This window comes from Artemia franciscana, chromosome 16, assembly GCF_032884065.1.
Source record: "Artemia franciscana chromosome 16, ASM3288406v1, whole genome shotgun sequence".
Classification (NCBI taxonomy): Eukaryota; Metazoa; Arthropoda; class Branchiopoda; order Anostraca; family Artemiidae; genus Artemia; species Artemia franciscana.
This window is the reverse complement of record NC_088878.1, coordinates 11,779,425-11,802,969: the sequence shown is the minus strand read 5'-3', so window position 1 is coordinate 11,802,969 and position 23,545 is coordinate 11,779,425. Positions and strand designations below refer to the sequence as shown.

At 35.4% G+C, this 23,545-nt stretch overlaps 1 protein-coding gene across 1 annotated transcript in view; it reads left to right on the top strand.

The window, feature by feature from the left end:
- Window positions 1-1,027: 1,027 nt before the first annotated feature.
- Window positions 1,028-23,545, top strand: part of LOC136036762 (6-phosphogluconolactonase-like) — a 73,264-nt gene continuing 50,746 nt past the window's right edge. Inside the window, exon 1 of the mRNA XM_065719086.1 lies at window positions 1,028-1,195. Within this exon, the coding sequence (XP_065575158.1) occupies window positions 1,028-1,195 (168 nt within the window). The remainder of the gene's footprint in view (window positions 1,196-23,545) is intronic.

Sequence of the window (23,545 nt, the reverse complement as noted above, 5' to 3'; positions counted from 1 at the left end):
AAATGACGACCGGGACACAGGGACACAACTACAACGGGGACACCGGGGGAAACAGGGGGATATAAATGACGACCGGGACAAAAAAACTAAAAAGAAAAAAAAACTAAAAACTAATAAAAAAACTAAAAAATCTAAAAATCTAAATAAGCTAAAAAAGAAAAAAAAAGGAAAAAAATAAAGGAGAAAAACAAAACTAAAAAACGAATGTATATACAGACCGGGACACCGGGATACAAATGACGACCGGGACACAGGGAATATAAATGACGACCGGGACACAGGGACACAACTACAACGGGGACACCGGAGGAAACAGGGGGATGTAAATGACGACCGGGACACCGGGACAGGGAATGGTCGATTAGCAATCACCATCAACAAAGCTCAAGGGCAATCATTAGAATCATGAGGTATAGATCTGAATACAGATTGTTTTCCCATGGACCATTATATGTTGCATGTTCAAGAGTCGGTAAACCTGACAATCTATTTATATGCAAAGACAATGGGACAGCAAAGAATGTTGTATATTCGTAAGTTTTACGTAGTTAAAACCATATATATATATATCTATCTATATTCACAGGTGGGACATAGGGACACAACTACAATGGCGCGTAACTATTATGGCGCGTAACGACTTACGCGCGCGGGGGGGCTTGGGGGGGCGCGAAGCGCCCCCACCAACTAGGTGTTGGGGTGGCGCGAAGCGCCACCCCAACAGCTAGTATCTATATAAAAATAAGTTGTCTGTCCGTTACGCCAGATTATATCTTATCTATATATAAAAATGAAACTGAACTGAAAAGCAAACTGAAACTAAAAATGTAGAAACTGGGAATTGCATAAATATTTCTATATATTTTGACAATAGATTAAATTAATTCGAAAACCTTATAACAGATATTTATAATTTTGAGGTTTATTATAAATTGTTGAATGTTAGCATGCTTGGCACGTAAAATTTTTTCTAACAGTCAATGTTAGAATGAACACTGACAAATTGAAAAACATTGAAAAAGATAGAATGTTACCAAATCCTACAACAGAAGAAACAGCCGAGGAACCTGCTCAGAGAGTTAATGCCAAAAGGCTTGCGGCTAAAGAACGCAAAACCGCTCAATTAGAAGAAGATCAACCTGGACAGCGAGAGTCAAAACGTATCAAAACTGAAAATGATAGCGATGATTATTGGGTTTGGGATTTTGACTTGGATAAGGTTATCAATGCCTACCAGATTTTACTTAAAAAAACAAAGGTTCGGCGATGTGTATTTACGTCTGAAAAATAAAGAAGAAAAAGAAAACTGAAACTAAAAATGTAAAAACTGGGAATTGCATAAATATTTTAAAATATTTTGACAATAGATTAAAGTAATTCGAAAACCTTAAAACAGATACTTAAAATTTGAGGTTTATTATAAATTGTTGAGCTTTAGTATACTTGGCACGTGAAGATTTTTCCAACTATCGATGTTAGAATGAACATTGACCGACAGACCGACAGAATTTGCGATTGCTATATGTCACTTGGTTAATACCAAGTGCCATAAAAATGTAAAAAACTAAAAAGAAAAAAAGCTAAAAAAACTAAAAAAGGTGCAAAACTAAAAAAAAAAAGAAAAACTGAAACAGAAACTATCTATATATATCTTCTATATATATAAAAATAAGTTGTCTGTGGATCTGTGGATCAGGTGACGTCATGTTTCGGCTCACGTCATGAAATTAGTTGCCATCGGTGAGAGAGGGTGTCAGAACGGAGAATGAAGGTCCCAGGTTCAAATCCTGGTTAGGCTAAAAAAGGTAAAAAACTAAAAACTAAAAAAAACTGAAAAACTAAAAAAAGTCAAAAACTACAAAAAAAAATAAAAAAAAATAAAAAAAATAAAAAAGCTAAAAAACTAAAAAAAACTAAAAAAACTAAAAAACTAAAAAAACTAAAAACTAAAAAAAAAACTTAAAAAAAAGGAAAAAACTGAAAAATAGAAGAGAAAAAGAAAACTAATAAAATTAAGGATAAAATAAAAAATAATAAAAAAGATAAAAACTAAATAAAAAGTAAAAAGAAAAAACTAAAAAAAACTAAAAAAGCTAAAAAAAGGTAAAAACCAATAAAAAACTAAAAAGAAAAAAAGGAAAAAAAAACTAAAAAAACTAAAAACTAAAAAAAAAACTTAAAAAAAAGGAAAAAACTGAAAAATAGAAGAGAAAAAGAAAACTAATAAAATTAAGAATAAAAATAAAAAAAAAAAAAAAAAGATAAAAACTAAAAAAAAAAGTAAAAAGAAAAAACGAAAAAAACTAAAAAAGCTAAAAAAAAGTAAAAACCAATAAAAAACTAAAAAGAAAAAAAGAAAAAAACTAAAAAAAATTTTCGTCTAAAAAACTAAAAAAAACTAAAAAAGGTAAAAACTAAAAGAACTAAAAAAGAAAAAAAACTAAAAAAAAGGAAAAAAACTGAAAAATAAAGGAGAAAAAGAAAACTAATAAAATATAAATAAAAATAAAAAAACTAAAAAGATAAAAACTTCAAAAAAAACTAAAAAGAAAAAAGAAAAAAACTAAAAAACCTAAAAAAAGGTCAAAACCAATAAAAAAAACTAAAAGGGGAACACTGGGACACAAATGACGACCGGGATACTGGTATATATATATATATATATATATATATATATATATATATATATATATATATATATATATATATATATATATATATATATATATATATAAATATCTTCTATATATATATAAAAATAAGTTGTCTGTCTGTCTGTCTGTGGATCAGGTGACGTCATGTATCTGTGTTGACTGACGTCATGAAATTAGGAATACAAATGACGACTGGGACACAGGGACACAACTACAACGGGGACGCTGGGGTCACAGGCGGGATATATAAATGACGACCGGGACACAGGGATTGTTCGAATAGAAATTACAGACCGGGACACCGGGACACAAATGACGACCGGGACACCGTGACACAGGGAATATAAATGACGACCGGGACACTCAAAGAGAAATTACAAACTGGGACACCGGGACACAAATGACGACCGGGACACAGGGAATATAAATGACGACCGGGACACAGGGACACAGGGACACATCATTAGAATAATGAGGTATAGATCTGAATACGGATTGTTTTTCCCATGGACAATTATATGTTGCATGTTCAAGAGTCAGTAAACCTGACAATCTATTTATATGCACAGACAATGGGACAGCAAAGAATGTTGTATATTCGCATGTTTTACGTAGTTAAAAACATATATTTATATCTATCTCTATTCACAGGTGGGACACAGGGACACAACTACAATGGCGCGTAACTAATATGGCGCGTAACGACTTACGCGCGCGGGGGGGCTTGGGGGGGCGCGAAGCGCCCCACCAACTAGGTGTTGGGGTGGCGCGAAGCGCCACCCCAACAGCTAGTATATATATATATATATATATATATATATATATATATAATATATATATATATATATATATATATATATATTTTAAACTACGTAAAACATGCAAATATGCAACATTCTTTGCTGTCCCATTGTCTGTCCATATAAATAGATTGTCAGGTTTACCAACTCTTGAACATGCAACATAATAATTGTCCATGGGAAAACAATCCGTATTCAGATCTATACCGCATTTTTCTAACGATTGCCCTTGAGCTTTGTTGACGGTGATTGCTAATCAAACATTCCCTGTGTCCCCGTCGTCATTTTTATATCCCCCTGTGCCCCCGGCGTCCCCGTTGTAGTTGTGTCCCTGTGTCCCGGTCGTCATTTGTGTCCCGGTCTGTAATTTCTCTTTGAGTGTCCCGGTCGTCATTTATATTCCCTGTGTCCCGGTCGTCATTTGTGTCCCGGTGTCCTGGTCTGTAGTGTCATCTTATAATGACGTCATATACAAAACCTTATATACTTATAATGCCGTCAAATGCAAACCCATAAACAAACAAACATGCATATATGCAACTTATTTTTATACATATAGATAGTTTCTTCTTTAGTTTTTTTTTCTTTTTTAGTTTTTTCTTCTTTTTAGTTTCTTCTTTTTATTAATTTGTTTTCTTCAATTTGTCAATGTTCATTCTAACATTGACACTTGGAAAAATCTTTACGTGCCAAGCATGCTAAAGCTCCAACAATTTATATTAAACCTCGATAATGGGGTATCTGTTTTAAGGTTTTCGAATTACTTTAATCTATTGTCAAAATATATTGAAATATTAGTGCAATTCCCAGTTTTTTTAGTTTTTTTCTTTTTTTTAGTTTTTCAGCTTTTTTAAGTTTTTTCTTTTTAGTTTTTTATCTTTTTTATTTTTTTTACGTTTTTTCTTTTTAGGTTCTTTCTTTTTTATTTTTTTTTATTTTTTATTTTTTTTTAGTTTTTTCTTTTTAGTTTTTTTTTAGTTTTTTTACCATTTTTCTTTTTTCGAATTACTTTAATCAATTTTATGTTGCATGTTCAAGGGTCGGTAAACCTGACAATCTATTTATATGCACAGATAATGGGACAGCGAATAATGCTGTATATTTGCAAGATATAAGTATATAAGGCTTCGACCGGGACACAGGGAATATAAATGGACACAGGGAATATAAATGACGACCGGGATACACAAAGATAAATTACAGACTGGGACACCGGGACACAAATGACGACCGAGACACAGGAAATATAAATGACGACCGGGACACAGGAACACAACTATGACGTGGACGCCGGGGGCACAGGGGGGATATATAAATGACGATGAAGACACAGGGAATGTTCGATTAGCAATCACCATTCGCAAGTTTTACGTAATTAAAAACATAAAAATATCTATCTATGTTCACAGGTGGGACACAGGGACACAATTACAATGGCGCGTAACTAATATGGCACGTAATGACTTACGCGCGCGGGGGAAGCTTGGGGGGGGCACGAAGCACCCCTTCCAAGTAGGTGTTGGGGTGGCGTGAAGCGCCACCCCAACAGCTATATATATATATATATATATATATATATATATATATATATATATATATATATATATATATATATATATATATATATATATATATATATATATATATATATATATATATATATATATATATATATATATATATATATATATATATATATATATATATATATATATATATATATATATAATATACTCTTTGATAATTTTGCCCTTTCACTTTGAAAGTAGGCATATATTGATCTGGATTTTCGATTTGGGCACCAAACGACGTCGTTTGGAAACATGAGTTATATTTTCTGATCTGTGATAAAATAAAAAAAACACTTAGATTCTGACGTAGTTCCAGTAAGCAAAGTCTTCAATGGCTCTGGTGGTGCAGCCAATAGAGGGAGTTTAACTTTTCCTGAGGCGCAACATATTCCCATTGTTTCACCATTGAATTTTAAGGCCTTGCAATAGGGACAAATTTTAGACATAGTCCTGATTTGAACACATCTATTATAATCATCGACTGGGCTGTACCTGAATACCATGCGATAATTTTCACGTTGCTCTTGTGATTCCTCGGCACGCTTTCTTTTGGAATTATCTCTTGAAGCCGCAGGCCTGTTTTCACGTTACTCTTGTGATTCCTCGGCAAGCCTTATTTTTTCACTATCTTTTTTAGCAGCAAGTCTGGTTTCGCGTGGCTCTGGTGATTCCTCGGCACGCTATCTTTTCTTTCTTTCTCTATCAGCCGCAAGCCTGTTTTCTTGCTATAACAGACATAACAGACATACAGCTTATTTATCGGTCGTCATTTATATTCCCTGTGTCCCTGTGTCCCGGTCTGTAATTTATCTTTGAGTGTCTCGGTCGTCATTTATATGTCCCAGTCGTTGTTTGTGTCCCGCTGTCCCAGTCTGTAATTTCTCTTCGAGTGTCCCGGTCGTCATTTATATTCCCTGTGTCCCGGTCGTCATTTGTGTCCCGTTGTCCCGGTTTGTAATTTCGTCAGTCGACAAACATGACGTCAGACGAAAAAAAACTTCATGACGACATACAGCTCAATCCTTATAATGACTTTAGTCGACAAACATGACGTCAGCCGACACACAAATATGACGTCACTCGACAGACACAAAAACAACTTTTTTATATATATATATATATATACTAGCTGTTGGGGTGGCGCTTCGCGCAACCCAAACACCTAATTGGTGGGACGCTTCGCGCCCCCCCCCCAAGCCCCCCGCGCGCGTAAGTCGTTACGCGCCATATTAGTTAAGCGCCATTGTAGTTGTGTCCCAGTGTCCCACCTGTGAAAAGATATATATATATATATATATATATATATATATATATATATATATATATATATATATATATATATATATATATATATATATATATATCTTTTCACAGGTGGGACACAGGGACACAACTACAATGGCGCTTAACTAATATGGCGCGTAACGACTTACGCGCAAGGGGGGGCTTGGAGGGGCGCGAAGCGCCCCACCAATTAGGTGTTGGGGTGGCGCGAAGCGCCACCCCAACAGCTAGTATATATATATATAAATAAGTTGTCTGTCTGTGTGTCTGTTTTAACTACGTAAAACATGCGAATATACAGTATTCTTCGCTGTCCCATTGTCTATGCATATAAATAGATTGTCAGGTTTACTGACTCTTGAACATGCAACATATAATTGTCCATGGGAATAACTGTATAATTGTCCCTGTGTCCCGGTCGTCATTTATATTCCACGTGTCCCGGTCGTCATTTTTTTACTTATAGTTTTCCCATAACTCTGTAGGAGCTGATGGAGAGCAAGTTGTTAAAATGATGCCAAACAATGCATGAATTTGACTTGGAGTTGACGTTTCGCACGCGTCATTGATGCAGTTATCCCAGTGTTGGTCATTCTCCAATAAATTCAGAGCTTGGCATGCACTACGGTAAGTGTATAGTACCGTTTACAGTTCTCAAATACTCAAACGGTGTCGGACCGGGTACATTCACCAAAAGCTGGCGTAGAAAGAAGCATTCATGTTGATTGGGGTGAACGGTGTAGAGTCTTCCTATCGTGGTATCTTTGAAGATGGTAGGTTGGCCGTCGACTGACTTACCCTGTTTTCGACGTTCAAATAATTTATTTTTAGTATTCCACGTGTAATACGAAGGCACTTAAGTATACAGCAGTTTTTTTGCAAAAGAATCATTTTTGCAAAGCGAAAAGAAATCGGTTAACTTTGTATCCGGTGGATTCAGGGCTCTTTGTTGCACGTTGATTTCCGAGAAATAAACACGTTGACCATTCTGTAAGTGTACCGCTAAGTGAACAACAGCTGGACCACGTTCATATATCGGAAATGAAAGAATTCGCCAAACAGCTTCATTACTGCTTATGCATCTTCCAGCCTGATATTGTACGATTTCGTCGATATCTTTGATTTCGGGCTGCAAGCCAAAAACTGCCATGTCACTGCCTTTGTTGACGTATTTACATATGTATTTGATTGCCTTTACGGAGTTACAGTATTCAACGTTTATGTGTGCATTAAATGTTTTTGATAATAACGGGGAATATGGAAAAACCCACTGGTTATCTACTTCGATGGTGGTACCGTTACGCTTCTTTATTATTGCAGTTTTACCGCCATCTTCAGTATATCTTCTTCTATATTTTGGGTAACCATCATTGCCAGTAATTTTGTTGGATACTAAAAGTCAAGGATATTGCTTTGTGCACCTTCCTTTGGCCATGCATGGTGAATTTTCGTTCAGTGCACCGCAAGGTCCATGTATCATATTTTTTACAATAATATCATGTAACCACTTATCGACATTTTCATCAGGTATTTCAGCGGAAATCACATCATCAATTTCTTTCGAAGTAATTTTTTTATGTAGCCAGATCAGTATATGGGCGTGTGGCAAACCTCGTTTTTGCCATTCCACTGAGTACATCCAGCATCGCACTGACCCAAACACTTCAAGTTTTACTATATAGTTTATCAGTGATTTCAACTTGTTTGCCGGAAGACACGGGCCGTAATGTCATGTCTATGAACCGCCGATTGTCCTTGAAGTAGAAGATGCTGTATCTCGTCCCAAGATTGATTACAAGTAAATGAAATAAATAAATCTGGACTACCATAGACACGAACATACGCAATAGCATCTTGACCATATTCATGCATATGACGGGGACTGCCAGCATATGACGAAGGTAAAATTGTTAATCTTCCAACGTTTGTGGTATTACCGTCATTTTCAACTGCATCTCGCAAATGAATGTATTGTTCAGAGCGGAGCTTGGTCTGATTCAGGCGGATATACAGCAAACGTTCTGATTCAGTTTTAGCATACATATCAACGACGTATTGGTGAAACAATTGACGGCATTTTAAAATATATTTTTCTTCATCCTGCCGAATCATTAGTCTATAGGAATAATAATGCATTGCACTGCATTTCTTATTCATTTCTTTGTTAGTGGCTGGATTCATCAATTTAATATTAAAGTGATAGCCGTCGGCTCCATCCCAAAAAATGATAGGATATTGTAGGGCATCGTAGCATCGATGAGTTTCAGCAATTCTTAACAACTGAGCGTTTCGCTTATGAAGAATAATATCTCGAGGTAAAAACTGATCACCGACCATAACGATTACCACTTCGTCGATAGTTGGAGCATTGTATCTACGCATATGTTGGCCAGGAGGCGTTTTGTCAGTGGAAATAACAATTTTATGCGTATCAGTAGGCATCAAATCGATGGCTGTTTTGAACAGACGCACTAAATTATTATTTTCGTGGAAAAGATGTTGCAATTGGGAAACGATTGTCCTTTCAACTTTGGGAGAAATTTCGCAACGTGCATTCAATTTAGAATTTCTATCACTGATGAAAAACAATTGTAAAAATTTATGATTCTCGCCTGAGAATGGTAGAAGGGACCCTGCTCTATGATAAATTTGTCCTTTTATTTTGAAAGTCGACATAAATTGATCTGGGTTTTCGATTTGGGCTTCAAACGACGCCATTTGGAAACATGAGTTATATTTTCTGATTTGTGATAAAAAACGCTTATATTCTGACGTAGTTCCAGTAAGGAAAGTCTTCAATGGCTCTGGTGGTGCAGCCAATAGAGGAAGTTTAACTTTTCCTGAGGCACAACACATTCCCATTGTTTCACCGTTAATTACAAGGCCTTGCAATAGGGACAAATTTTAGACATAGTCCCGATTTGAACACGTCTACACAAGCTATAATCATCGACTGGGCTGTATCTGAATGCCAGGCGATAACTTTCAGGTTGCTCTGATTCCTCGGCACGCTTAATTTTCTTACTTCCTCTATCAGCAGCAAGCCTGATTTCTTGCTGTTCTTGTGATTCCTCGGCACGCCTTCTTTTTTCACTTTCTCTTTTAGCAGCAAGTCTGGTTTCATGTTGCTCTGGTAGTTCCTCAGCATGCCTTCTTTTTTCACTTTCTCTTTTAGCAGCAAGTCTGGTTTCATGTTGCTCTGGTAGTTCCTTGGCACGCCTTCTTTTTTTCACTTTCTCTTTTAGCAGCAAGTCTGGTTTCGCGTTGCTCTGGTTTTCTGGCCCCAACCGCGCGCGGAAGTCGTTACGCGCCATTTTAGTTGTATCCCTGTGCCCCGCCTGTAAGTATATATATATATATATATATATATATATATATATATATATATATATATATATATATATATATATATATATATATATATATATATATATATATATATATATATATATATACTAGCTGTTGGGGTGTAACAACGGCCATCCAAGGGGTAAAATTAACCTGGACAATTTGTCTTGGCTTTTTTCGTCAATTGGCCATGACTTCCGTTCAAGTTGTACGAACTTTTGAACGGAAGTCATGGCCAATTGACGAAAAAAGCCAAGACAAATTGTCCAGGTTAATTTTACCCCTTGGATGGCCGTTGTTACTGTCTCCCATTTATGCTCCATGCAAACGTGTCTTTTTACAATGACGAACTAGAGTCGTACCGGTTGGAGGTTCTCGCTGGGGAACAATCGCAGGTTGACTACAAGTTGACTTGGATGAAAATTTTCCTCTCATGCATATCACTCCACAATGCACCCCAACACCTAGTTGGTGGGGGCGCTTCGCGCCCCCCCCCCCAAGCCCCCCCGCGCGCGTAAGTCGTTACGCGCCATAATAGATACGCGCCATTGTAGTTGTGTCCCTATGTCCCACCTGTGAATATAGATAGATATATATATATATATATATATATATATATATATATATATATATATATATATATATATATATATATATATATATATATATATATATATATATATACCTGTCCCGGTGTCCCGGTCGTCATTTATATCCCCCTGTTTCCCCCGGTGTCCCCGTTGTAGTTGTGTCCCTGTGTCCCGGTCGTCATTTATATTCCCTGTGTTCCGGTCGTCATTTGTATCCCGGTTTCCCGGTCTGTATATACATTCGTTTTTTAGTTTTGTTTTTCTCCTTTATTTGTTTCCTTTTTTTTTCTTTTTTAGTTTATTTAGATTTTTAGATTTTTTAGTTTTTTTATTAGTTTTTAGTTTTTTTTTCTTTTTTTTGTAGTTTTTACCTTCTTTTTAGTTTTGTTAGTTTTTTTTTTTTACTTATGTCCTGGTCGTCATTTATACTCCCTGTGTCCCGGTGCTTTGTTGATTGCTAATCGAACATTCCTTTTGTCCTGGTCGCTTTCTCTTTGAGTGTCGTCATTTATTTTTTTCTTTTTTAGTTCTTTTAGTTTTTACCTTTTTTAGTTTTTTTTAGTTTTTTAGATGAAAATTTTTTTTAGTTTTTTCCTTTTTTCTTTTTAGTTTTTTATTGGTTTTTACCTTTATTTTAGCTTATTTTTCAGTTTTTTCCTTTTTTTTTGGTCGTCATTTGTATCCCGGTGTCCCGGTCTGTATATACATTCGTTTTTTAGTTTTGTTTTTCTCCTTTATTTTTTTCCTTTTTTTTCTTTTTTAGTTTATTTAGATTTTTAGATTTTTTAGTTTTTTTATTAGTTTTTAGTTTTTTTTTCTTTTTTTTGTAGTTTTTACCTTCTTTTTAGTTTTGTTAGTTTTTTTTTTTACTTATGTCCTGGTCGTCATTTATACTCCCTGTGTCCCGGTGCTTTGTTGATTGCTAATCGAACATTCCTTTTGTCCTGGTCGCTTTCTCTTTGAGTGTCGTCATTTATTTTTTTATTTTTTAGTTCTTTTAGTTTTTACCTTTTTTAGTTTTTTTTAGTTTTTAGATGAAAATTTTTTTTAGTTTTTTCCTTTTTTTCTTTTTAGTTTTTTATTGGTTTTTACCTTTATTTTAGCTTTTTTTTAGTTTTTTTTTATTTTTTATTTTAATTTAGTTTTTTACCTTTTTTTAGTTTTTTTAGTTTTTTAGCTTTTTTACTTTTTTTATTAGTTTTTAGTTTTTTTTGTAGTTTTTGCCTTTTTTTAGTTTTTTCAGTTTTCAGTTATGTCACCTGATCCAGTTTTTTCAGGTGACGTCACCTGATCCATCCACAGATCCACACACAAACAACTTATTTTTATAATGTGCTAAACCGAGATACAGTTGCAGGAAAAGATATAGATGAAAATGAAAAAGTTTGTGATACCTTGGATGTGAAGGAAGATTTGTTTAGTGAGGAAGAATTAGCGACAGTACTAGAAGGATTAAAAAATAATAAGGCCCCAGGTGCTGATAGTATGATTAATGAGTTCCTTAAATATGGTGGCTCTGAGGTTAGGAATAAGCTACTGAAAATTATGAACATGATTTTTGAAAAAGGGGAAGTACCCAATGATTTTAGGAAAACCTTAATTAAACCACTGTATAAGAAAGGTGACAAGAGTGAATGTCGGAATTATCGAGGCATTAGTCTGGTCTCTGTAGGTAGCAAATTACTGAGTAATATGATACTTTTTAGACTGAGACATGCTGTAGACAAAGTTTTAAGGGAAGAACAATGCGGTTTTAGAAAAGGTAGAGGATGTGTCGACCATGTTTTCACTCTTAGGTTAATAATTGAGAAGTCCCTTCGTTGTCAAACACCTTTGGTCCTTAGTTTTATCGATTATGAGCAAGCTTTCGATTCTGTTGATAGAACAGCGTTAACAAAGGTCTTATCGTTATATGGTATACCAGAAAAATACATTAAAGTGATTTACGCTATGTACGAGAATAATACTGCTGCGGTTAAGGTAGGAAATGAGGTTAGCAACTGGTTTTGTATTAAATCAGGAGTTAAGCAGGGTTGTGTTCTATCCCCCTTTATATGGATCATTTTGATGGACTTCGTCTTAAGGAGCACAGGAAAGGCAATTGGAGACCATGGAATCAAATGGGGAGGAAGAACGCTCCTGGACTTAGATTATGCTGATTATTTAAGCATATTAGATGAAAGTGTGAGCAAAATGAATGAATTTTTAGAGGTTTTACGAGTTCAGGGTGCTAAAATAGGCTTGAAAATTAATGTTAAGAAGACTAAGTCACTAAGGTTAGGAATAAGTGAAGATGAACAGGTGACCTTAGGTAACGAAAAGATTGATCAGGTTGGGAGCTTCAGTTACCTTGGTAGTATTATTAGTAAAGATGGTGGGAGCAGTGAAGATGTTAAAAGTAGAATAGCTAAAGCTCAGGGTGTTTTTTCACAGTTAAAAAAAGTTTGGAAGAATAGAAAGATAAGCCTACAAACCAAGATTAGAATATTGGAAGCTACAGTGATGACAGTGGTCAAATATGGCTCTGAAGCATGGACACTCCGAAAAGCAGATGAAAATTTACTAGATGTTTTCCAGAGAAATTGCCTACGGATTGTTCTGGGTACCCGGCTGACTGACCGTATTTCAAACAGTAGGTTGTACGAAAAGTGTGGTTCAATCCCGCTTTCTGGGGCTATAATGAAAGAAAGGTTGAGATGGCTAGGCCACGTTCTACGGATGAAGGATGACAGATTACCGAAGATTGTCCTTTTTGGCCAACCGTCTGGGGCTACACGGAAAGCAGGTCGTCCTTGTCTGGGTTGGGAGGATGTCATAAATAAGGATTTAAAGGAAATGGGAACTTCCTGGGAGGGTGTAAAGAGGGAGGCTTTAAATAGATTAGGTTGGAGGAGGAGCGTGCGTAGCTGTGTTGGCCTCAGGCGGCTTGGTGCTGCAGTGAGTTATTAGTAGTAGTAGTAGTAGTAGTATATATATATATATATATATATATATATATATATATATATATATATATATATATATATATATATATATATATTTAACTACGTAAAACTTGCGAATATACAACATTCTTTAATGTCCCTTTGTCTGTCCATATAAATAGATTGTCAGGTTTACCAACTCTTGAACAAGCAATTTAATAATTGTCCTAGGAAAACAATTCGTATTCAGATCTATACCGCATTTTTCTAACGATTGCCCTTGAGCTTTGTTGATGGTGATTGCTAATCGAACATTCCCTGTGTCCTCGTCGTCATTTATTTATCCCCCTGTGCCCCCGGCGTCCCCGTTGTAGTTGTGGCCCTGTGTCCTGGTCATCATTTATATTTTCTGTGTCCCGGTCGTCTTGTGTGTCCTGGTATCCCAGTTTGTAATTTCTCTTTGAGTGTCCCGGTCGTCCTTTATATTCCTTCTGTCCCGGTCATCATTTGTGTCCCGGTGTCCCGGTCTGTAATTTCTCTTTGAGTGTCCCGGTCGTCATTTATATTCCCTGTGTCCCGGTCGTCATTTGTGTCCCGGTGCCCTGGTCTGTAGTATCATCTTATAATGACGTCATATACAAAGCCTTATATACTTAAACTGACGTCAAATGCAAACCCACAAACAAACAAACATGCATATATACAACTTATTTTTATATATATAGATACAGTTTCCTTTTTAGTTTTTTTTTTTTTAGTTTTTTCTTTTCTTAGTTTTTTTCTTTTTAGTTTTCTTTTTTTAGTTTCTTCTTTTTATTGATTTGTTTTCTTCAATTTGCCAATGTTCATTCTTTACCTGCCAAATCTTTACCTGGAAAAATCTTTACCCGCCAAGCATGCTAGAGCTCAAAAAATTTATAATAAACCTCTAAGTTTTTGGTATCTGTTTTAAGGTTTTCGAATTACTTTAATCTATTATCAAAATATATTGAAATATTTGTACAATTCCCAGTTTTTTTTTTTGTTTTTAGCTTTTTTTATTTTTTTTTCTTTTTAGTTAATTACCTTTTTTTCTTTTTTTTCTGTTTTATGTTTTTTCTTTTTAGGTTTTTTCTTTTTTTAATTTTTTTATATTTTAGTTTTTTTTTTTAGTTTTTTTTCTTTTTAGTTTTTAGTAGTTTTTTTACCTTTTTTCTTTTTTCAGTTTTCTTTTTCTTTTTTATTTTTCAGCGTTACTATTTTATACTAAAATTTCTCTTTGAATTAACTATTTGAGCAGCTTCCTCGGCGGTTTCTTTTGTCATTTTAAGATCTATACTAAAAATTCCTCTTCACGTGCCAAGCTTGCTAAAGCTCAACAATTTTTAATAAACCTCAAAATTTTAAGTATTTGTTTTAAGGTTTATGAATTACTTTAATCTATGGTCAAAATATTTCAAAATATTTATTCAATTCCCAGTTTTTACATTTTAGTGTGTTTTCTTTTTCTTCTTTATTTTTCAGACGTCATATGCAAACCCTCAACACAAAAATACATACAACTTATTTTTATATATATAGAAGATATAATCTGGCGTAACAGACATAGTGTAACAGACATAACACAGAAACAACTTATTTTTATATATATATACTAGCTGTTGGGGTGGCGCTTCGCGCCACCCCAACACCTAGTTGGTGGGGGCGCTTCGCGCCCCCCCCCAAGCCCCCCCGCGCGCGTAAGTCGTTACGCGCCATGTTAGTTACGCGCCATTGTAGTTGTGTCCCTATGTCCCACCTGTGAATATAGATAGATATATATATATATATATATATATATATATATATATATATATATATATATATATATATATATATATATATATATATATATATATATATATATATATATATATATATATATATATATATATATATATATATATATATATATGTTTTTAACTACGTAAAACTTGCGAATATACAACATTCTTTGCTGTCCCATTGTCTGTGCATATAAATAGATTGTCAGGTTTACCGACACTTGAACATTCAACATATAATGGTCCATGGGAAAACAATCCGTATTCAGATCTATACCTCATGATTCTAATGATTTCCTTGAGCTTTGTTGATGGTGATTGCTAATCGACGATTCAATGTGTCGCCGTCGTCATTTATATATCCCCGTGTGCCCCCCGGTGTCCCGGTCGTCATTTATATTCCATGTGTTCCGGTCGTCATTTATGTCCCGGTGTCCCAGTCTGTGAATTCTCTTTGAGGGTCCCGGGCGTCATTGATATTCCTTGTGTCCCGGTGTCCCGGTCGTCATTCGTGTCCCGGTGTCCCAGTCTGTATATACATTCGTTTTTGAATTGGTATTTTTTTTAGGTTTTAGTTTTCTGCCTTATTTTTAGTTTTTTTTAGTTATACCTCATGATTCTAATGATTGCCCTTGAGCTTTGTTGATGGTGATTGCTAATCGAACATTCTCTGTGTCCCCATCGTCATTTATATATCCGCCTTTGCCCCCCGGCGCCCCCGTTGTAGTTGTGTCCCTGTGTCCCGGTCGTCATTTATATTCCCTGTGACCCGGTCGTCATTTGTATTCTAGTGTCCCAGTCTGTATATACATTCGTTTTTGAAATGGTAAATGATGAAATAAATTTTTGTATTTTTCCCCTTTTTTTCTTTTTAGTTTTTTTGGTTTTTACATTTTTTTAGTTTTTTTAGTTTTTTTTTCTTTTTTCTTTTTAGTTTTTTTTTTATTTTTATTTTTTTAGTTTTGTTTTTCTCCTTTATTTTTCTTTTTGTTTCCTTTTTTTAGTTTTTTTTTACTTTTTAGTTTTTTTAGTTTTTTAGCTTTTTTAGTTTTTTTATTAGTTTTTAGTTTGTTTTTTTCTTTTTAGTTTTTTTGTAGTTTTTACCTTTTTTTAGTTTTTTTTTTTACTTATGTCCTGGTCGTCATTTATACTCCCTGTGTCCCGGTCGTCATTTGTGATGTTTTGTTGACGGTGTTTTGTTGATGGTGATTGCTAATTGAACATTCCTTGTGTCCCGGTCGCTTTCTCTTTGAGTGTCCCGGTCGTCATTTATATTCCCTATGTGCCGGTGTCCTGGTCGTCATTTGTGTCCCAATGTAATTTCGTAATTTCGTCAGTCGAAAACATGACGTCAGTCGACACAGAAACATGACGTCACCTGATCCACAGACAGACAGACAAATTATTTTTATATATATAGAATAGATATATAAAGATATATAAAGATATATATATATATATATATATATATATATATGTATATATATATATATATATATATATATATATATATATATATATATATATATATATATATGTATATATATATATATATATACTAGCTGTTGGGGTGGCGCTTCGCGCCACCCCAACGCCTAGTTGGTGGGGCGCTTCGCGCCCCCCCAAGCCCCCCCCGCGCGTAAGTCGTTACGCGCCATATTAGTTACGCGCCATTGTAGTTGTGTCCCTGTGTCCCACCTGTGAATATAGATAGATTTATATATGTGTTTCAAACTACGTAAAAATTGCGAATATACAACATTCTTGGCTTTCCAATTGTCTGTCCATATACAAAGCCGTATGTACTAATAATGACGTCATATGCAAACGCTTTTTTTACAAACAAACAAACAGGCATACACACAACTCGTTTTTATATAGATAGATAGATAGATAGATACAATACAAATTAAATACGTAAAACTTGTGAATATACAACAGTCTTCGCTGTCCCATTGTCTGTGCGTATAAATAGATTGTCAGGTTTACCGACCCTCAAAGACGCAACATACAATTGTACATTGGTAAAGCAATCTGTATTAAGATCTATACCGCATTTTTCTAGTGATTGCCCTTGAGATTTGTTGATGGTGGTTGCAAATGCTAATCAAATTGGGAATTGCAATCTTTTAAATTGAAAAATTAGATCCGTTGGAATCATGGGAATGCGAGGAATAAGAACAGCCTCACCCTCATAAGGCCCTGTCAAGATTGTGGCCTCTATTAGGTTTTCCATTGTCTTTTTTACGGCAAGTCGCGTGCCATTGCAAAGCTTTGGTGGGTTGATATTTCTTAAAAGTATTATTGGTACACCTAAAATAGATTGTCAGGTCTACCGACCCTCGAACATGCAACGTACAATTGTGCATGGGAAAAACAATCAGTATTAAGATCTATACCACATTTTTCTAATGATTGACCTTGAGCTTTGTTAATGGTGATTGCAAATGCTAATCGAATTGGGAATTGCAATCTTTTAAATTGAAAAGGCAGATCCGTTGGAATCATGGGAATGCGAGGAATAAGAACAGCCTCACCCTCAAAAGGCCCTGTCAAGATTGTGGCCTCTATTAGGTTTTCCATTATTTTTTTTTACGGCAAGTCGAGTGCCATTGCAAAGCTTTGGTGGGTTTATATTTCTTAAAAGTATTATTGGTACGCCTAGTTTTAGTTGTAGCACGTGTTATTTTCGTGGAAAAGATGTTGCAATTGGGAAACGATTGTCCTTTCAACGTTGGGAGAAATTTCGCAACGTGCATTCAATTCAGAATTTCTATCACTGATGAAGTACAATTGTAAAAATTTATGATTCTCGCCTGAGAATGGTAGAAGGGACCCTGCTCTATGATAAATTTGCCCTTTTACTTTGAAAGTAGACATAAATTGATCTGGATTTTCGATTTGGACTCCAAACGACGTCATTTGGAAACATGAGTTGTATTTTCTGATTTTTGACAAAAAACGCTTAGATTCTGACGTAGTTCCAGTAAGGAAAGTTTAACTTTTCCTGAGGCGCAACACATTCCCATTGTTTCACCATTGAATTTCAAGGCCTTGCAATAGGGACAAATTTTAGACATTGTCCCGATTTGAACATTTCTACGTGAACATATGTCTTAAATATCTTGAATGACGTCACCGTCAAAGCAAAAATGACGACAACTAATTTCATGACGTCAGTCAACACAGAAACATGACGTCACCTGATCCACAGACAGACAACTTATTTATATATATATATATATATATATATATATATATATATATATATATATATATATATATATATATATATATATATATATATATATATATATATATATATATATATATATATATATATATATATATATATTTCTTTTTTAGCTTTTCTTTTTTTTTAGTTTTGCAGCTTTTTTAGATTTTAGCTTTTTTTTCTTTTTTGTTTTTTACCTTTTTTAAGTTTTTTCTTTTTAGATTTTTTCTTTTCTTAGCTTTTTTCGCGCCATATTAGTTATGCACCATTGTAGTTGTATCCCTGTGTCCCACCTGTGAATATAGATAGAAATATATATATATATATATATATATATATATATATATATATATATATATATATATATATATATATATATATATATATATATATATATATATACTAGCTGTTGGGGTGGCGCTTCGCGCTACCCCAGCCCCTAGTTGGTGGGGCGCTTCGTGCCCCCCCAAGCCCCCCTGCGTGCGTAAGTCGTTACGCACCATATTAGTTACGTGCCATTGTAGTTGTGTCCCTGTGTCCCACCTGTGAATAGATATATAAATACATATATATATATATATATATATATATATATATATATATATATATATATATATATATATATATATATATATATATATATATATATATATATATATATGTTTTTAACTACGTAAAATTTGCAAATATACAACATTATTCGCTGTCCCATTGTCTCTGCATATAAATAGATTGTCAGGTTTACTGACTCTTGAACATGGAACATATAATTGTCCATGGGAAAAACACTCCGTATTCAGATCTATACCTCATTATTCTAATGATGTGTTCCTGTGTCCCGGTTGTCATTTGTGTCCCGGTGTCCCAGTATGTAATTTCTCTTTGAGCGTCCCGGTCGTCATTTATATTCCCTGTGTCCCGGTGTCCCGGTTGTCATTTGTGTCCCGGTGTCCCGGTCTGTAATTTCTATTTGAACAATCCCTGTATCCCGGTCGTCATTTATATATCCCGCCTGTGCCCCCAGCGTCCCCGTTGTAGTTGTGTCCCTGTGTCCCGGTCGTTTATATATATATATACTAGCTGTTAGGGTGGCGCTTCGCACCACCCCAACACCTAGTTGGTGGGGCGCTTCATTTGGTTCCAAAACTGTGTCGACTGACTTGTAAAGGACTGCCTGGTCTCGAATCTTGGTCAAAACAATATTGTTGATTTCGTGGACGTCTATATTTTTGGGTGCGAGAATCGCTCTTTCACTTAGCCATTTATTATTTTTATAATTTTTTAGAATATTCGGAAATACTTTTTCGATCAATTCATTTTTGGACGTCACTAAATTAAAGAAATCAGCAGGTAGTTGTATACGTCCTGAAATTGAGTCTACTGGGAGCTTTCCGTTTCCCATTACCAGCAATTGATCTGAAAATGTTTGACCAGAGTCATCGTTTTGCAATCGGACACGCATATTTGTAGTTAATTTTAATGTTTTTACGTGTGTCCATAAATTAGAATTTTTCAGGCAAGCATTCATTCGTGTTCAATGGCTCTGGTGGTGCAGCCAATAGAGGAAGTTTAACTTTTCCTGAGGCGCAACACATTCCCATTGTTTCACCATTGAATTTCAAGGCCTTGCAATAGGGACAAATTTTAGACATTGTCCCGATTTGAACACATCTACTCAAGCTATAATCATCGACTGGGTTGTACCTGAATGCCAGGCAATAACTTTCAGGTTGCTCTGATTCCTCGTCACGCTTTCTTTTCTTACTTTCTCTATCAGCAGCAAGCCTGATTTTTGCTGTTCTTGTGATTCCTCGGCACGCTTTCTTTTCTTACTTTCTCTATCAGCAGCAAGCCTGATTTCTTGCTGTTCTTGTAATTCCTCGGCACGCCTTCCTTTTGCACTTTCTCTTTTAGCAGCAAGTCTGCTTCCGCGTTGCTCTGGTAGTTCTTCGGCACGCTTTCTGTTCTTTCTTTCTCTATCAGCCTCAAGCCTGTTTAGTTGCTGTTCTTTTGATTCCTCAAGCCTGTTTCCTTGCTGTTCTTTTGATTCCTCGGCACGCCTTCTTTTTTCACTTTCTCTTTTAGCAGCAAGTCTGCTTTCGCGTTGCTCTGGTAGTTCCTCGGCACGCTTTCTTTTCTGACTTTCTCTATCAGCAGCAAGTTTTTTGGCATAGACTCTTTGAGCATCTTCATCGGCTTTTGCCATGGTAAGTTCATCAGTCATTGTAAACTTAAACATTAATAGATTTCTACGTGAACATATGTCTTAAATATCTTGAATGACGTCACCGTCAAAGCAAAAATGACGACAACTAATTTCATGACGTCAGTCAACACAGAAACATGACGTCACCTGATCCACAGACAGACACACAGACAGACAACTTATTTTTATATATATAGATATATATATATATACTAGCTGTTGGGCTGGCGCTTCGAGCAACCCCAACACCTAGTTGGTGGGGCGCTTCGCGCCCCCCAAGCCCCCCCGCGCGCGTAAGTCGTTACGCGCCATATTAGTTACGCGCCATTGTAGTTGTGTCCCTGTGTCCCACCTGTGAATATAGATAGATTTATATATGTGTTTCAAACTACGTAAAAATTGCGAATATACAACATTCTTGGCTTTCCCACTACTGGAAGCTTTCCGTTTCCATTTGCCAGCAATTGATCTAAAAATGTTTGACCAGAGTCATCGTTTTGCAATCGGACACGCATATTTGTAGTTAATTTTAATATTTTTACGTGGTCCCATAAATTAGAATTTTTCAGGCAAGCATTCATTTCGTCTGCAGGAGTTAAACTACGTAAAAATTGCGAATATACAACATTCTTGGCTTTCCCATTGTCTGTGCATATACAAAGCCGTATGTACTAATAATGACGTCATATGCAAACGCTTTTTTTACAAACAAACAAACATGCATACACACAACTCGTTTTTATATAGATAGATAGATAGATAGATACAATACAAATTAACTGCGTAAAACTTGCGAATATACAACATTCTTTGCTGTCCAATTGTCGCTGCATATAAATAGATTGTCAGGTTTACGGACCCTCGAACATGCAACGTACAATTGTCCATGGGAAAAACAATCAGTATTAAGATCTATACCACATTTTTCTAATGATTGACCTTGAGCTTTGTTAATGGTGATTGCAAATGCTAATCGAATTGGGAATTGCAATCTTTTAAATTGAAAAGGCAGATCCGTTGGAATCATGGGAATGCGAGGAATAAGAACAGCCTCACCTTCTAAAGGCCCTTTCAAGATTGTGGCCTCTATTAGGTTTTCCTTCTTTTTTTTACGGCAAGTCGCGTGCCATTGCAAAGCTTTGGTGGGTTGATATTTCTTAAAAGTATTATTGGTACGCCTGTTTTTAGTTGTAGCACGTGTGGTGGAAACCCTGAAAGATCTATGGAATTTAAAAATTCAGATGGATAATTAACCGCTTCATTTGGTTCCAAAACTGTGTCGACTGACTTGTAAAGGACTGCCTGGTCTCGAATCTTGGTCAAAACAATATTGTTGATTTCCTGGACGTCTATATTTTTGGGTGCGAGAATCGCTCTTTCACTTAGCCATTTATTATTTTTATAATTTTTTAGAATATTCGGAAATACTTTTTCAATCAATTCATTTTTGGACGTCACTAAATTACAGAAATCAGCAGGTAGTTGTATAAGTCCTGAAATTGAGTCTAACTTCATGACGTCAGTCGACACAGAAACATGACGTCACCTGACAGACACACAGACAGACAACTTATTTTTATATATATAGAATATATATATATATACATATATATATATATATATATATATATATATATATATATATATATATATATATATATATATATATTTTCTTTTTAGTTTTTTTGTAGTTTTTACTTTTACGCTTTACATAACGCTTTACCAACTCAGCTACTTCGGCTTGAATACATTCGTTTTGAACAGCTTCCTCGGGTGTTGCCATTGTAGGTTCTTCAGTCATTTTACAATTAGAAATTTCTCTTTCAATGGTCTTCTTACAATTAAAAATTTGTCTTGAACGATATTCTTAAATACCTGTGTCATGGTCGTCATTTATATTCCCTGTGTCCCGGTCGTCATTTGTGTCCCGGTATCCCAGTCTGTAATTTCTCTTTGAGTGTCCCGGTTGTTATTTATATTCCGTCTGTCCCGGTCTTCATTTGTGTCCCGGTCTGTAATTTCTCTTTGAGTGTTTTTTCTTTTTAATATTTTTTAGTTTTTTACATTTTTTCTTTTTTCAGTTTTCTTTTTCTTCTTTATTTTTCAACTTCACTATGAAATACATATCGCCGAACCTTTGTTTTTTTAACTAAAATCTGGTAGGCATTAAAGACCTTATCCAAGTCAAAATCCGAAACCCAATCATCATCGCTATCATTTTCAGTTTTGATATGTTTTGACTCTCGCTGTCCAGGTGGATCTTCATCTAACTGCGCGGTTTTGCGTTCTTTAGCCTCAAGCCTGTTTCCCTGCTATTCTTTTGATTCCTCGGCACGCTTTCTTTTCTCACTTTCTCTATCAGCAGCAAGTTTTTTTGCATAGACTCTTTGAGCATCTTCATCGGCTTTTGCCATTGTAAGTTCATCAGTCATTTTAAACGTAAACATTAATAGATTTCTACGTGAACATATATGTCTTAAATATCTTTAATGACGTCACCGTCATCGCAAAAATGACGACAACTAACTTCATGACGTCAGTCGACACAGAAACATTACGTCACCTGACAGACACACAGACAGACAACTTATTTATATATATATATATACTAACTGTTGGGGTGGCGCTTCGCGCCACCCCAACACCTAATTGGTGGGGCGCTTCACGCCCCTCCAAGCTCCCCTTGCGATTGAAAGTCGTTACGCGCCATATTAGTTACGCGCAATTGTAGCTGTGTCCCTGTGTCCCACCTGTGAATAGAGATAGATATAAATATATATTTTTAACTAAGTAAAACATGCGAATGTACAACATTCTGTGCATATAAATAGCATTTATATTCCCTGTGTCCCGGTCGTCATTTGTGTCCTGGTGTCCCAGTTTGTATTTTCTCTTTGAGTGTCCCGGTCGTCATTTATATTCCCTCTGTCCCAGTGTCCCGGTCGTCATTTGTGTCCCGGTGTCCCGGTCTGTAATTTCTATTCAAACAATCCCTGTGTCTCGGTCGTCAATTATATATCCCGCCTGTGCCCCCGGCGTCCCTGTTGTAGTTGTGTCCCTGCCTCCCGGTTGTCATTTATATTCCCGGTCGTGATTTGTGTCCGGGTGTCCCAGTCTGTAATTTTTCTTTG